Consider the following 13458-nt stretch of genomic DNA (forward strand, 5'->3'; position numbering starts at 1 on the left):
AAAATCGTATTGACCCCAAACTTTTGAACACGAATGTATATAATTTTTTAATTATTCAAGATGAAGTGCATCAACATGTCGTATCATCTGTCCTATTGCTTTTAACAAGAAAACACACTTTCGTAAAAATAAAAATCACATTTTTTAAATTTATTAAAAATCATGGCCGTCCCTGTCCGATCTGACAGCGATTGCGGCTTCCAGTGTATCAGACCCCTGTCGTTTGCACACAGTAGCAAACTGACTTTCAAATACAGAATACATCTATAAATTCAAACATAATACTTTGGTGGAAGTAGATCAGCTAAACCGAGGCAGCAGTGAATCCTTTATAATGAAAATTGGTGTAGTGCATGCAAATACAATAAAAAGAATGTTTTGGTGAAATCAACATCAAAACAATTAAATAAAACATCCCCAAACAAAAAGGTGATCAATGTACTAAACTGAAAAGTCTTAATTAAAGACAGTGGCATATGAATATTTAAATAGTTATAAAATCATTTGAGTGAGTTGTGTTGGATTTAGTGTCAAAAGTTTCAGGTTAACAAGACCGTAAACCATTCTAGCTCAGTTACCAACACAGGTAGAACAGAAGGAAGATAATGCATAAGTTATCTTGAACCATAGTCTAATTTACCAGGATGAATTATCCATTGGTCACAGTGTAATTTGGTGCCTATGAGTGTTAATCTTCCCTAAACAGAAAACAAACAAATAAAGGAAGAAGCATTAAAAAAAGCATTATATACAAGCGTAACAATTACATTCCTCCCAAGATACAGGGTTTCCACGGTACTGAATTAATGTGATTTCCAAAAAGTAATGTAAAGAGACTTTGTGAGTGCTGATTTTTAAAATCACATTATGGGAAAATTCATAATGTGAATTTATGACATCCACTGATCAGAAATGCTGTGAATCTTGAATATATCACTTTAGACAAAAAAACTGAGAGCAATTTGCACATGAAACTTAAACTAGACAGTGGTTGGTGGCATTTTAAGGCATCATGAGGCACGCCTCCGATGCGAAGGCAATGAAATTGCCACATTTTGAACGAATTCTAAGGCAGTCCCAGAATGCACTGCAGTGAAAAAAAAAGAAAGAAAAAAAATCAAAGATGGCGAGCTTAATCACATAAAATCTAAATTCTAAATTCATTTTTTAATTGAATTAATTGAAACAGGCTAGATAGTTAGCTAAGCAACATGCTAACACAAACTATTGGTTTTAAAATAAGAATGATAAGGAAAAGTTAAGGCACATTGACAGTCTATGTACACAACTCAGACATTTCCCTTTCCCATACACAGTGACACACAAAAGTATTTATAGCACGTACTTGACATCTAACTACTTCATTACAGCATGTACATCCGGTAACCAAATGAAACCATTGTTTGATAGTCTTTACATCAATCTCTGCTCTTCCTACATTCTGTCTGGTCACAATCTACCATTATGAGAGCACCAGGTTTCCTCTGGTGCCATTACAAGTGTGTGTCTTCTTCATCAAGTATGTCCTCTTTCAGCAGGTTGTCTATGGGGACGATCCAGCTGTCGTTGAACTCCCCGTTCAATGCCAGTTTCTTCTCTTGCATCTCCGGCTGTACCTCCATCACCTCCAGTGTTGGATTATCATGATAACCGTTCTCCACTGTTTGCATCTCTTCCGTCAGGTGTTGCTATCCAGGTAAAAGTATATTTTGGAATGTTAAACAGCGTAACACTTTTGGATTCAGGGCGTAACTTTAAACTTTGACATTTAAAGGACTCGAATCATTCAGAACATTGTTTCAAAATTCAGAGTGCAAAAAGGCCATTAGCTGTATTTATTGAAACTAGAGACTGACCCAATCAATGCAAGTACGTCTGACTCATTTTTGTATTTGGAATTGAGTATTACCTGGTTCTTCCTATAGGATTTGCGATGATAAGTGCAGTACGCAGCAAAGCAGCACAAAATGAGCACCAAAGCGCCACTCGAAGCCAAGATGGCAATCAACGTTTCTGGTATCGTCGTCTCGCTAACATCTGCTTTCTGCAAAGAAAAGGTGTGTTTGAGAATAAACAAACTTCCTGAGAGAGTCACAGTATTGTTGTCTGTTTATCGCCTGACCTGTTCTTGATGTATGTAGATGTTTTCTGGTATCTTTTGGTCGGCTGTAAATGGAAAAAGAAGGGAATTACTATAATAACATTTTCTGTACTTAAATTATTAAAGATAACTGATCACAATATGGCAAGCACTAAATCCAGTGATTCCTTCAGATGAGGCTCTCATATGTTTGGATACCGTAACATTTCCCTCACCGTTTATTTTTACTGTTGCAATTAATTGATTGTCTTGAATTTTCAAGGTGACCGAGCAATTTCCTTTCATCTTCTGACCCAACGTCTTACAGGTTTCAAGAAGGATGTCCCCCTGTGCAGACAAAACAAATATGCATGATTTGATCATTTTTAAGGAGAATCTAGGTTGATTTTTTGAAAAGTAGTCAGTCAATTTGCATACTGAAAGAAATGTTCTCTGGCTCCATTTCATACATTGTTCTGTAATCGATTTTACCATTATTTAACAATGTCTTAAAACGTTCAGAGTTTACAGGTCAAACAGCTCCCTTGTGGTATTTTTCCATAGAGGGTCTTGATATTGAATTGTTAGTGAATTTTAGTATGGAAATGTGCTCTCACCTCAATGATGCGGCTCAGATCATAGACACGCTGCAGTAGAGAAAATAAAGAACATGATCATGTGCAATATCAAGGTCAAGAATGTAAACAATATACAAGAAACCAAAACCATAAATGTTAGTATTTTACATGTCCGGGAGTTGAGGTGCTAGTCGCAGGATCAGCTGATGTGATCGGAGCTGAAGTTGCTTGTGTTTTCGTCGTCTGAATACTTTGAGAAACAGCCGATGTAGAGTCTGGTGCTGCTGTGGTTGGACATGAAAAGTAAATGATTTTTATTAGTCCAAACTAAAACTACATTCTGTCATCATTTACCCGCCCTCATGTCAACTTGTTTTTATGGAACACAGCAGAATATATTTTGAAGATTCAGTGCTCTTTCCCATACAACAGAAGCATATGGTGACCAAGAACTGTCAAGCTAAAAAAAAGTGCCATAAATTACCATAAAAGAATAGTGCTCACATCACAATTGAAAATCTTGCACGTTTTGTAACTTTGTAACACACTGCTTCTGAAAATTATTCAGAATAACTACAGTTATAATCGAAATTATTCAGCCCCCATTGCAAATCAGATTTATTGGCTAAATTTACAGACTTTCAGCTGTTTGCAATGAACGGATCAAACAAAAGTAATTGAAATATCTGAACACAACAGTTTCAAGTGGTTTCCCCAAATTCAATTGAAAATGCACATTTTGATGACTTCTAAAGTCTCAAAATTATTCAACCCTCTTAATAGAATCCCTGATAACAGTACAAATCTGCAAAACAGGTGTTGTCTCAAGCACACCTTAAGCTAGAACGCATGAAATATCTGAACTGGCAAGGTTTGTTGAGTGTCACGTTTGACTGCATGTTAGAAATATGGCCAAGTCAAAAGAATGGTCCAAAAATGTAAGAGAAGTTATCATAGCCCTTCACAAACAAGGAACAGGATACAAAAAGATAGCGAAGACACCAAATGTTCCAACAGACATCGTTGGAAGCATAGTTCGCAAGTTAAAAAATAAAGGAACAGTGGTTACACTACCTGGACGGGGCAGAATAAGGAAGCTATAAATGACTACAACCAGATTTCTTAGAAGGCAGGTTCAGGAAAACCCGGCATGGATTCATTGCAATATCAAGAAATCCTTGGAGAAAACGTCATGACATCAGTGAGGGAGCTGAAGCTTGGGCGTCATTGGACCTTCCAAACAGGACAATAATTCCCAAGCATACCTCAATTTCCACCATGGCTTGGTTGCAGAAGAAGTCCTGGAAGATCCTACAATGGCCATCACAGTCACCTGACTTGAAGAAAGCAGTTGCAGCACGCAAACCCAATAATATTACTGAACTGGAGGCCATTTCTCTTTAGGAATGGGCTAAGATTCCTCAGAAACGCTGCCAGAAGCTGCTGTCTGGTTATACATCTCGTTTTGCAGAAGGTCATGACAGCAAAAGGGTGTTCTGCTAAGTACTAAAAAAGCTTGCCTTTTTGAGACTGCAGAATTCATTAAAAGTTGCATTTTCAGTTGAATTTGGGGAAACCACTTGAAACATTTGTTGCACAAATCTTTATACTTTTCCGCTATTTCTAGCACATATTTGACATTTAAGTACTTAATTACAGATGACTCAATGCTCTTTCCAATACAACAGGAGCATAAAGAGACCAAGAGCAAAAAGAACAGCATGAACATTCTTCAAAAGTGATGCTTTTGTATTCCATGGAAGAAAGAAAGCCATACGAGTATGAAAGGACAAGAGGGTAAGTAAATCACAGAATTACCATGTATAAATATTTAAGCGCTGTATAAGTTGTGCAGTCATAAAGGCTGTACTATTGTGATTAATGTGACTCACGATTTGTGGAGACAGTTGATGGGTCTGCCTGGTTGAAAGGAATAGTTCCACTTTCTTTATGGGTAGTGGTTGCAGGTTTATTTGAGCTGGTGGTCTCTTGGCTGATTGATGGTGTGTTTTGAGAACTGAGGTTGGATTCTGTAGAAGTCGTTTTTGTGTTGGTTGTGGTGGGTTGAATTGTTGTGATTTGGGTTGTGACTTGTTGGGGTGAATTAGACGTTCTTTGTTCTTGGGTCGGCTCTTTAGTAGTCAAAGATGTTAAAGATGTGTCAGCGTGACCTATTGTAGTGGGTTTGGTGGAATCCTGTGAAATGGTTGCAGTGGGGATCAGTGTGGTGGGGTTAGTGGGGTTCAGTGTGGTGGGGTTAGTGTGGTTCAGTGTGGTGGGGTTAGTGTGGTTCAGTGTGGTGGGGTTAGTGGGGTTCAGTGTGGTGGGGTTAGTGGGGTTCAGTGTGGTGGGTGTAGTGGGGTTCATTGTGTTGAGCGTTGTAGGGTCCGATGCGGCGAGTGTAGAGGTTTTCAGTGATTTGGGTGGAGAAGGGTCCGATGTGGCAGGTTTAATGGTGCTCACGAAGTTGGGTTTAGTGGGGTTTGATGAGGTGGTTGAAGGAGTCGTCAGTGAGTTGTTTGAACTGGGGTTTAAAGTGGTGGATGAAATCGGATCAGTGGAGTTCTGTGAGGTGGTCGGAGTGGAATTCGTTGGGGTGCATTGCATGTCATGCAGGAGGGCACCTATGAGAAAAAAGATGAAAAAAAAACATATTAAAAGTGTAGGAATATGCTGCTCTGCAAACTCTGCATTTCTTATTGGTTCTGTGCGATTGCGATGGGGAATTATACAGTAGGTACACAGCAGCAGTGTTGTAAACTAGAAAAAAAATAAACTTGTAAAAAGTAAACTTGTGAAATAGAAAAGAGTGAAAGTCATTGCTGATGAGTAAATGCACACTTGAACTATGATTTAAACAGAACTATTAGAGCTCTATCAATTGACAAAACTGAATTTTGTTACTTTTTATGGAGTATCGCTGTTTGTAAATACACACTCTAAACCAGGAATCAAGAGCTGAGATTAGTTATTTAAACAGTCATCCCTCATCTGGATTCTTTTCGTATGTGGATGTAGTTTTGCCTTTCAAATTTTGTTCTTCAAAGTGGAATGTCCTAATTCCTGTATTATCACATCATAATCAGTGCAATTTTATTATAATAATAATAATTAATAATTCGTTACATTTATATAGCGCTTTTTCTGAGACCTCAAAGCGCTTTACATCGAAGGGGGGAATCTCCTCAACCACCACCAATGTGCAGCATCCACTTGGATGATGCGACGGCAGCCATATTGCGCCAGAACGCCCACCACACACCAGCTTACTGGTGGAGAGGAGACAGAGTGATGAAGCCAATCAGTATATGAGGATGATTAGGAGGCCATGATAGACAGAGGCCAAAGGGCAAATTTGGCCAGGATGCAGTGATTTAATTGTATGCTTAAAATGGCATTGGGTATATTAAATCTAATTTATATATATATATATATATATATATATATATATATATATATATATATATATATACACTACCATTCAAAAGTTTGGAGTCAGTAAGATTTTTAATGTTTTTAAAAGAAGTATCTTCTGCTCACCAAGGCTGCATTTATTTGATTAAAAATACGAACAAAAACAGTAAAATTGTGAGATATTATTCCAATTTAAAACAGCTGTTTTCTATGTGAATATACAGTAAAGTGTAATTTATTCCTGTGACCAAAGCTGAATTTTCAGCATCATTACTCCAGTCTTCAGACATGATCCTTCAGAAATCATTCTAATATGATGATTTGATGCTCAAGAAACATTTATGATTATTATCGTGAAAATTATGTTATTATTATGTTGAAAACAGTTATTAACATTTTTATTTCATGATGCTATGATGAATAGAAAGTTCAAAAGAACAGCATATATCTGAAATCTAAAGCTTTTGTAACATTAAACACTACCGTTCAAAAGTTTGGGGTCAGTAAGAATTGTATTTTTATTTTTGGGGGAAAGAAATAAAATAAATTAAACTGAGTTAAACTGCTCAAAAGTTACAGTAAAGACATTTATAATGTTAGAAAATATTCTATTTTAAATAAATGCTGTTCTTTTGAACTTTCTATTCATCAAAGAATTAAAAAAAAATGTGTACACAACTGTTTTCAACATTGATAATAATAATGAATGTTTCTTGAGCATCAAATCATCATATTAGAATGATTTCTGAAGGATCATGTGACACTGAAGACTGGAGTAATGACGCTGAAAATTCAGCTTTGATCACAGGAATAAATTACAGTTTAAAATAGATTAAAATAGAAAACAGTCATTTTAAATTTTTATTTTATTGTTTTTTATCAAATAAAGGCAGCCCTGGTGAGCAGAAGATACTTCTTTAAAAAATCGTACTGACCCCAAACTTTTGAACAGTAGTGTATATATAATTATATTAACATATAATTTAAACAGACTGTCTTGTATTTTGATTTCATGCAATTTCTTTCCTTCTTTAGGTATCAGACGGCCATCGAAAAACAGTACATTTTCATTACTAAGTGTGAATGAATTCTGTCAAGCTGTGATTTTAAGTTTTCTTGTTTTTATTTATGCACCTCATATTGTTAATGTTGTGTCTTGATGTCACATTGTTATGGGACTTTATCTCTGTTGTAGTGAGCTTGACAGGACACTCCATACAATACCGTAGGAAGTAACACACCTACTCTTAAGGGTGGAACCACAGATGCCAAAACAATGGTGTCCAAATTTGTTTCATAGTCTCTTGAGACTTAATACAATAGTTTTTCCTTAACCTGCAGCTCTCAAGTTCATATTTGCTATTCAACAGACTGAGTCATTATTCATGACAGTAAGCAGATATCTCCGTCAAAACATCATTAGCTGATTCCAAACACCATGGCGACTATTTATATCAATCAGTCCAAGACTTTATATAATAAGTGACTTAAACTCCTACATTTAACACTATTAATTTCCAGTGTTGGTGTAGTTCCTAATGCTTTTTACCAGAACTGTTCAGTGGCCACCCAGGATGAAGATCTTGTAAATCTTGACCTAATGGGATGTCAGGACAATCAGTAGTGGTTGTTGTAGAAACGGGGTTGCTGTCGGGATTGGGGGGTAGTGATGAGAGGCTGTTTATTTTGGTTGGTGAACCAGTGTTGTCTTTCATTTTGCCCTCTTTCTAATCACCATCTTATCACGCAGCCTTGCGTATCCAAAAATACGGCCACTGCTAATCAGCATGGCTGCCTATCACAGCTCCAGACCTAACTGTTGAACTAAGCCCTTTCTCTGCACCCCATAGGTTCTTGTTTTTAAGTACCCAATTAATTACCATGAAACTCTTTGAATGCATTCATTTAAGTAATGGAAAGTTTGAGGTTGGTGTTTTTACTCTTATCCTTCATCACCCCGAGGTTTCCAATAGTTCCATCGTTAGGATTGACCCTCGTTGACCCTGCTGTCAGTTGCGGTCTGTATATTACCCACTGCCAGGGCTGCCGGTCCTAACACTATCAATGTAGAGACTGTTTAGACAAGATGCAGACATTTCATGGCAGACCCCTCACAGAGGCATATCTGTCCTACAGACTCCCACACTCTCACTGGGATTCTGGAGGTACCAGATAACAGGAGCTCAACACACTCCTCTTAAAGACTGGGATCTCTTGCTTATCATGGCTGATTTGATCAAAAATACAGTAAAAACATTAATATTGCATGTGAAATATTATTGCAATTTCAAATAACTGTTTTCTGTTTTAATATATTTTAATTTATTCCTGTGATGATAAAGCTGAATTTTCATCATCATTATTCCAGTCTTTAGTGTCACATGATCCTTCTGAAATTATTCTAATTTGCTCATTTGGTGCTTATTTATTACGAATTATTATTAGTGCTCAATTACTAATAATGGTTCTTATTATTATTATTATCAATATTGAAAATATTGACTTTCTTCTGCTTAATGTTTTTGCTATTAATATTTTGAATAGAAAGTTCAGAAGAACAGCATTTTAAAGCATACTTGCTGAACAAAAGTATATATATATTTATTTATTTTTACATATACCTCAAACTTTTAAATGGTAATGTATCACTTTTCCACAAAAATATTAAGTAGCAACGTTGATCGGCAAATTAGAATGATTTCTGAAGGATCATGTGACTGCTGAAAATTCAACTTTGCCATCACAGGAAAAAATTAAACGGAACATTATTTATATAGACAGATATGTTAAATTGTAATAATATTTCACAATAATACAAGTTTTACTGTATTTTTTATCAAATAAATGCAGCCATGTCTTTCAAAAACATAAACAATTTCAGTCAGCTTCTTAGATAAAAGTTTGTGAAAACCTGTTCACAAACATAAAAAAAAAGTTTATTGAAAATCAAAATAAGTTTGTATTGACCGAGTTTATTCAGATTTCTTTGTCTGAAATTAAAAATATTATCAAAATCTTTAATTTGAAGGACCAAGTTATATTTTAAGGGGTTTAATCAAGTTGTAAACTGTTCCTAAATTGCCTCTTGGGGATTAATACAGTTGTATTATATTGTATTGTACTAATTGATCTGAATACTAGGACCCCCCCCCCCCCCCCCCCCCCCCACACACACACACACAAGAAAAAAAGACCTTCTTGGGCCCCAAGCCCCCTCTCCCCATGATAGTGTCCTATTCAGGGGTAATTGAACAGGCCCAGTAGGAGGGGGAGGGGTAAGATGGAGTTGGGGGGCAACTAACCCCCTCTATTGAGATGAGGAGAGGGACTGTGAATATAAAAATGTGCACAATGAATGAAAGACAGACAGAAAGAAAAAGAGAAGGAGTCTGAGAGGGCTGGACAGAGGCCGAACAAGGTCAGCGGACATTTGTGTGCCTGACTCAAACGCATTCCTCATGACACACACTATCAAACGTCATTATGGCGTACTAATAGAACTGTATCAAGCTTTTTGAGGAGTGCATACTCAAAGTGTGAGGTATCAAAGCTGAAGTGCCACATCCTCCCCCCATTTAAGGATAAAGGGATTTTGAATAATTGCAAACACTCAATAATGATGAGGTGAAATATGAGCTCATCTGTTGGAGAGTGTCTTTTTTTTTGTTGCTAAGAAATACTAGCTGGTTTAAGGCGCAAAGTATCCGTGTGATGAAATGAAGGATTTGTGGGTGGAGAGGGGAGGCCGGGTTAGAGGTTGGATTAGAGAAGGGAGTTGAAGACCGTGGCGGTGCCAGTTGCAGACGTTATACATAAGGAGATCAGAAGAGGAGGGGGCCATCTTTGCAATCTCAAGATACACAAGCGTATCTCTCACTCTCTCTTTACCTTACACAGTTCCCTTATAAAGCATTCCGACACTCCCACGTTAAGCAGGGAATTACACTACTTCTTGGTGCCATACTAACCCATGAAATCAAAATTGGAGTTTTGTGGCTTTTAGTCAATGAATAGTTACTAATAGTTCGAGGCCATTTATGCTAGTATGTCAAAATAAAGATTTATCTGATAAATATACACTATACTATCTATTTTGGGTAAACTTGTGACTCATCTTGCACTCATGGTAGAGCTGCATGATTCTGGATACATTTAGAATCACAATTTGTTTTGTTTAAAACAGATCATGATTCCCCACGATTCTGAACAGACAACTAAACAAAATAACATGTAACATGTTTACTCAAGGTTCTGACAAAATGTTAATTGCTGCAGTCTATTTAAAATGTTAAAATAATCTGAATGAATTATTTTAAAAAATCAGTTTGAATGAATGATTCACTCATACAGACTTAACTTGTTTCATTACTGGATGAATCAGTGTTTTTTGAACTAATCTCTTTTCAATTAAATTAAATTCATATTTATTTGTATAGCGCTTTTCACAATACACGTCATTTCAAAGCAGCTTTAGAGAAAATGCATGAGTCCTAATTACAATTTAGAGTGATCTGTTATCAGAGGTAACTGTCTAAGCTATGTATTTCAGAAATGTACATATGAATCAGTTAGCTAAAAATGTAATTTAAACAATGTAAAAATTTCTATTGAATTATTAAAAAGAATCTCTTGAATGAATGATTCAATGACATAATTTTTTTAACAGTCACTTGTTGCCACCTACTGGTGTAACGATGTAATCGATACAGTCGTAATAAGAAGCTATCTAAACGTGATTTGCTCAATTTTGATTGCTACCGTAGTTGTTTATATCTGAACTATAAACTTTTATTCCAGTACTTCTGTGACAATATGAATATTTGTAACACAGTTAGCATAAGAGACAAAAACATAAAGAAATCTTACTGACCCCAAACCTTTGAACAATAGTGTATTATATTAATAAAAAAAAATCTATTTCTGTTTTATTCAACTGTGTTTTTTTTTTAGTTCATGGTTGTCATGCAAACTAATGGTTATTGGCTACTTAAAAAGGGACACGCCCTTCACTATGCCCCACCCAAACGTCCTGTTTCAGTAGGAAAACCACGCATAATAAGGCTTTTCATGGGGTCTTTAAAAAGCATTCTAAAAATCCACCGTCATCTACTCATGCTTCATAGAAATCAGTCTTTCATTCTTTGAATAATCTCAGTAATCGAATAAAAAGTTGGATCGGTTTAGAGATGCAGTAAGAGAGAGAGAGAGAGAGATTATGAAAGAAGTGAACAGAGGAGAGAGGAAATAAATGCCACACCTTCCCTGGGAACGGGTATGTTGACAGAACACTTTCCTATTGTTCTGCACTTTCCCAAGCCTTGTGTGAGATGTCCGGTCTGGACCCATCCACACCATTACCAAAAGATACTTTGATGCAATCAGTTTAGTTTGGCTGATTTAAATGTTGAAGGAACACAAGGAAAGCCCTCAAAACTCCAGTTAATCATAGGGAACCTTCATAGGGAAAAAACATTGATAGCCTAAAGTCTTAACCTTTATGAACCTTAAAAAGTGGAGATTACAACATCCTCACTTCTTGCACTACTCCAAGCCTTGCAAGAATGCAATTTCAGACAATTAATTAGACCTCTCAGAAAAGGCTGACGATACAGAGTATAGTCAGAAATGCTTATGATGCTTTTAGGTCAGCTAAACAAAACATGACCTTCTTTTATAGGCTGTCAGCCTGATGTGGACGGGCAGGTGCAGCACACTGATAATTAAAGAATAACAGTCTCCTCCCTTACATCCCTCTTGAGTCTGAGACGCACTTCATCTGTAATTGTGTCACTGTTTGTCATTTCAGCAAAGCAGCTGACAGAAATGTGGAGTGGCACAGATGCTGCACTTCCCAGAGCTCTTTGCACAATTTTCTGCCACTATAACAAATCTCCCCCACACATGTGGTCACGTCCTTTTAGATGAGCAGCCATGGCTGTCAGCAAAATGTTATTTTGATCATTATCTTTAAGTCATACAGTATATCAGATTAGCAGCTGATGCACATTCAAATATAAATGTTTATGAGAATTCCAACAGTTTTTCTTTTTGTTGTTATTAATTAAGATGAGTATGTCAGAAAGGATCAGAAAGTGCCATAGTCCCATAAAGTGATTTTTTTGGGTCGGGTGGGGGGGGTTGAAAAACAGTAATCCCTTAAGAAATTAAAAAATAGTAAAGGGGCAGTTGTTTTCCCCTAATAAAACACTTTTGGCTCATTAATAAAAACTTAGTGTGAACTTAATGTTAAAGTCGGAATCTAAGTCTTCTCTCTATTGCTGCTAATGGAAACGGACTAAATACGTTTAAGTCACTATGACGTTACTGAGAATTAGAACATTGAATTAATTTAAAACATTATTAAGTTCTAAACCTGAACAGTTTATATTCAAAAGAGGTGTTTGAATAATCAACCGTTAATGAGCCTATATCGCGTTATATTAATTTGTCTAATTATTATTTAGCCTAATGTTTAAGTTAATTAATATTCAAACACCATCCTGAACGTTAATGAACGTAAACTCACCTAATACAATGATTGTCCATGTGATTGCCATTTTCAGTCCGTCAGTTTGATGCTCGCCGCTCCGCGTTCACTGACTTCAGAAAAAGTTTTGCATGGAAATGTGGAGACCCCGATCGGTTCCGCTTGTCGTCTTGAGTTTGTATCTGAACTTTTTTGTGCAGCTGGTAGTTTTTCTATCTTAAAGCCAAGAGGAGTGCTTTTGTTTGTGCTGCTGCTTCTCTGCGGCTCTACCCCACCCTGAGGGTCCGGGGATTTGGGGGGTAAAGTTTTGGTGGGTTTCCTTGGCTGCGCGGATTGTGATGTATTGAAGTCGTCGGGAGTGACGTGCTGTGCTGTGCTCGCGCTGCTGCTGCTGTCACGCGTGCACAGAGGATCTGTATGAGATGTATCAGCTCATGCGGGGGGACTCAATAGAGAGGGCTGGGTTGGACTCAAGCACAAGACTAGCCCATGAATAACACTGTCCACTCTAGACTAGTAATGTCTGAGATCAAACTTGCCACTCTTTTAAGTGCTGATGTATCTTTACATTTCTTTGATCTTTTCTGTGTTTTTAAATATTGTTTTTATACATTTAAGGGTGTGTGTATATATATGTAAGGAATAATTGACGACAGGCCGTTGAATTATTAGAAAAATAATGCACACCCGAGGTGGTAATGCGGTCATGACGCGAAGCGGAATATATATATAGACCTATATATGAAGAGTTCAGATGCAAAGGCCTCTAAGTGCCATTTGAAATTTTCTTCTAGAATGATCATTTTTTATCAAGCTCGTATATTTAAGTTCAGTAATTTCACTTAAATGACAATTAATAGGTCATTTGCATTGCCATTTAAGTGAATTTACTGAACTTA

General features: G+C 36.7%; 1 protein-coding gene across 2 annotated transcripts; it reads right to left on the reverse strand.

Moving 5' to 3' along the window:
- Positions 1-124: 124 nt before the first annotated feature.
- Positions 125-13214, reverse strand: podxl (podocalyxin-like). 2 transcript variants are annotated; one of them, XM_082166599.1, is made up of 8 exons: positions 12599-13214; positions 4551-5282; positions 2827-2939; positions 2698-2727; positions 2317-2428; positions 2123-2166; positions 1910-2044; positions 125-1688 (listed from the first exon to the last, which is right to left on the reverse strand). In XM_082166599.1, exons 1-8 carry the CDS (start codon positions 12627-12629, stop codon positions 1494-1496), a joined length of 1392 nt encoding a protein of 463 aa, XP_082022725.1. In that variant the 5' UTR covers positions 12630-13214; the 3' UTR covers positions 125-1493. The 2 variants fall into 2 exon arrangements, with proteins under 2 accessions (XP_082022725.1, XP_082022724.1); XM_082166598.1 differs by having other exon boundaries at positions 2827-2942; positions 12599-13205.
- Between the last annotated feature and the right edge of the window lie 244 nt (positions 13215-13458).

Source organism: Leuciscus leuciscus (assembly GCF_965113295.1).
Source record: "Leuciscus leuciscus genome assembly, chromosome: 4".
In the NCBI taxonomy this organism is placed as follows: domain Eukaryota; kingdom Metazoa; phylum Chordata; class Actinopteri; order Cypriniformes; family Leuciscidae; genus Leuciscus; species Leuciscus leuciscus.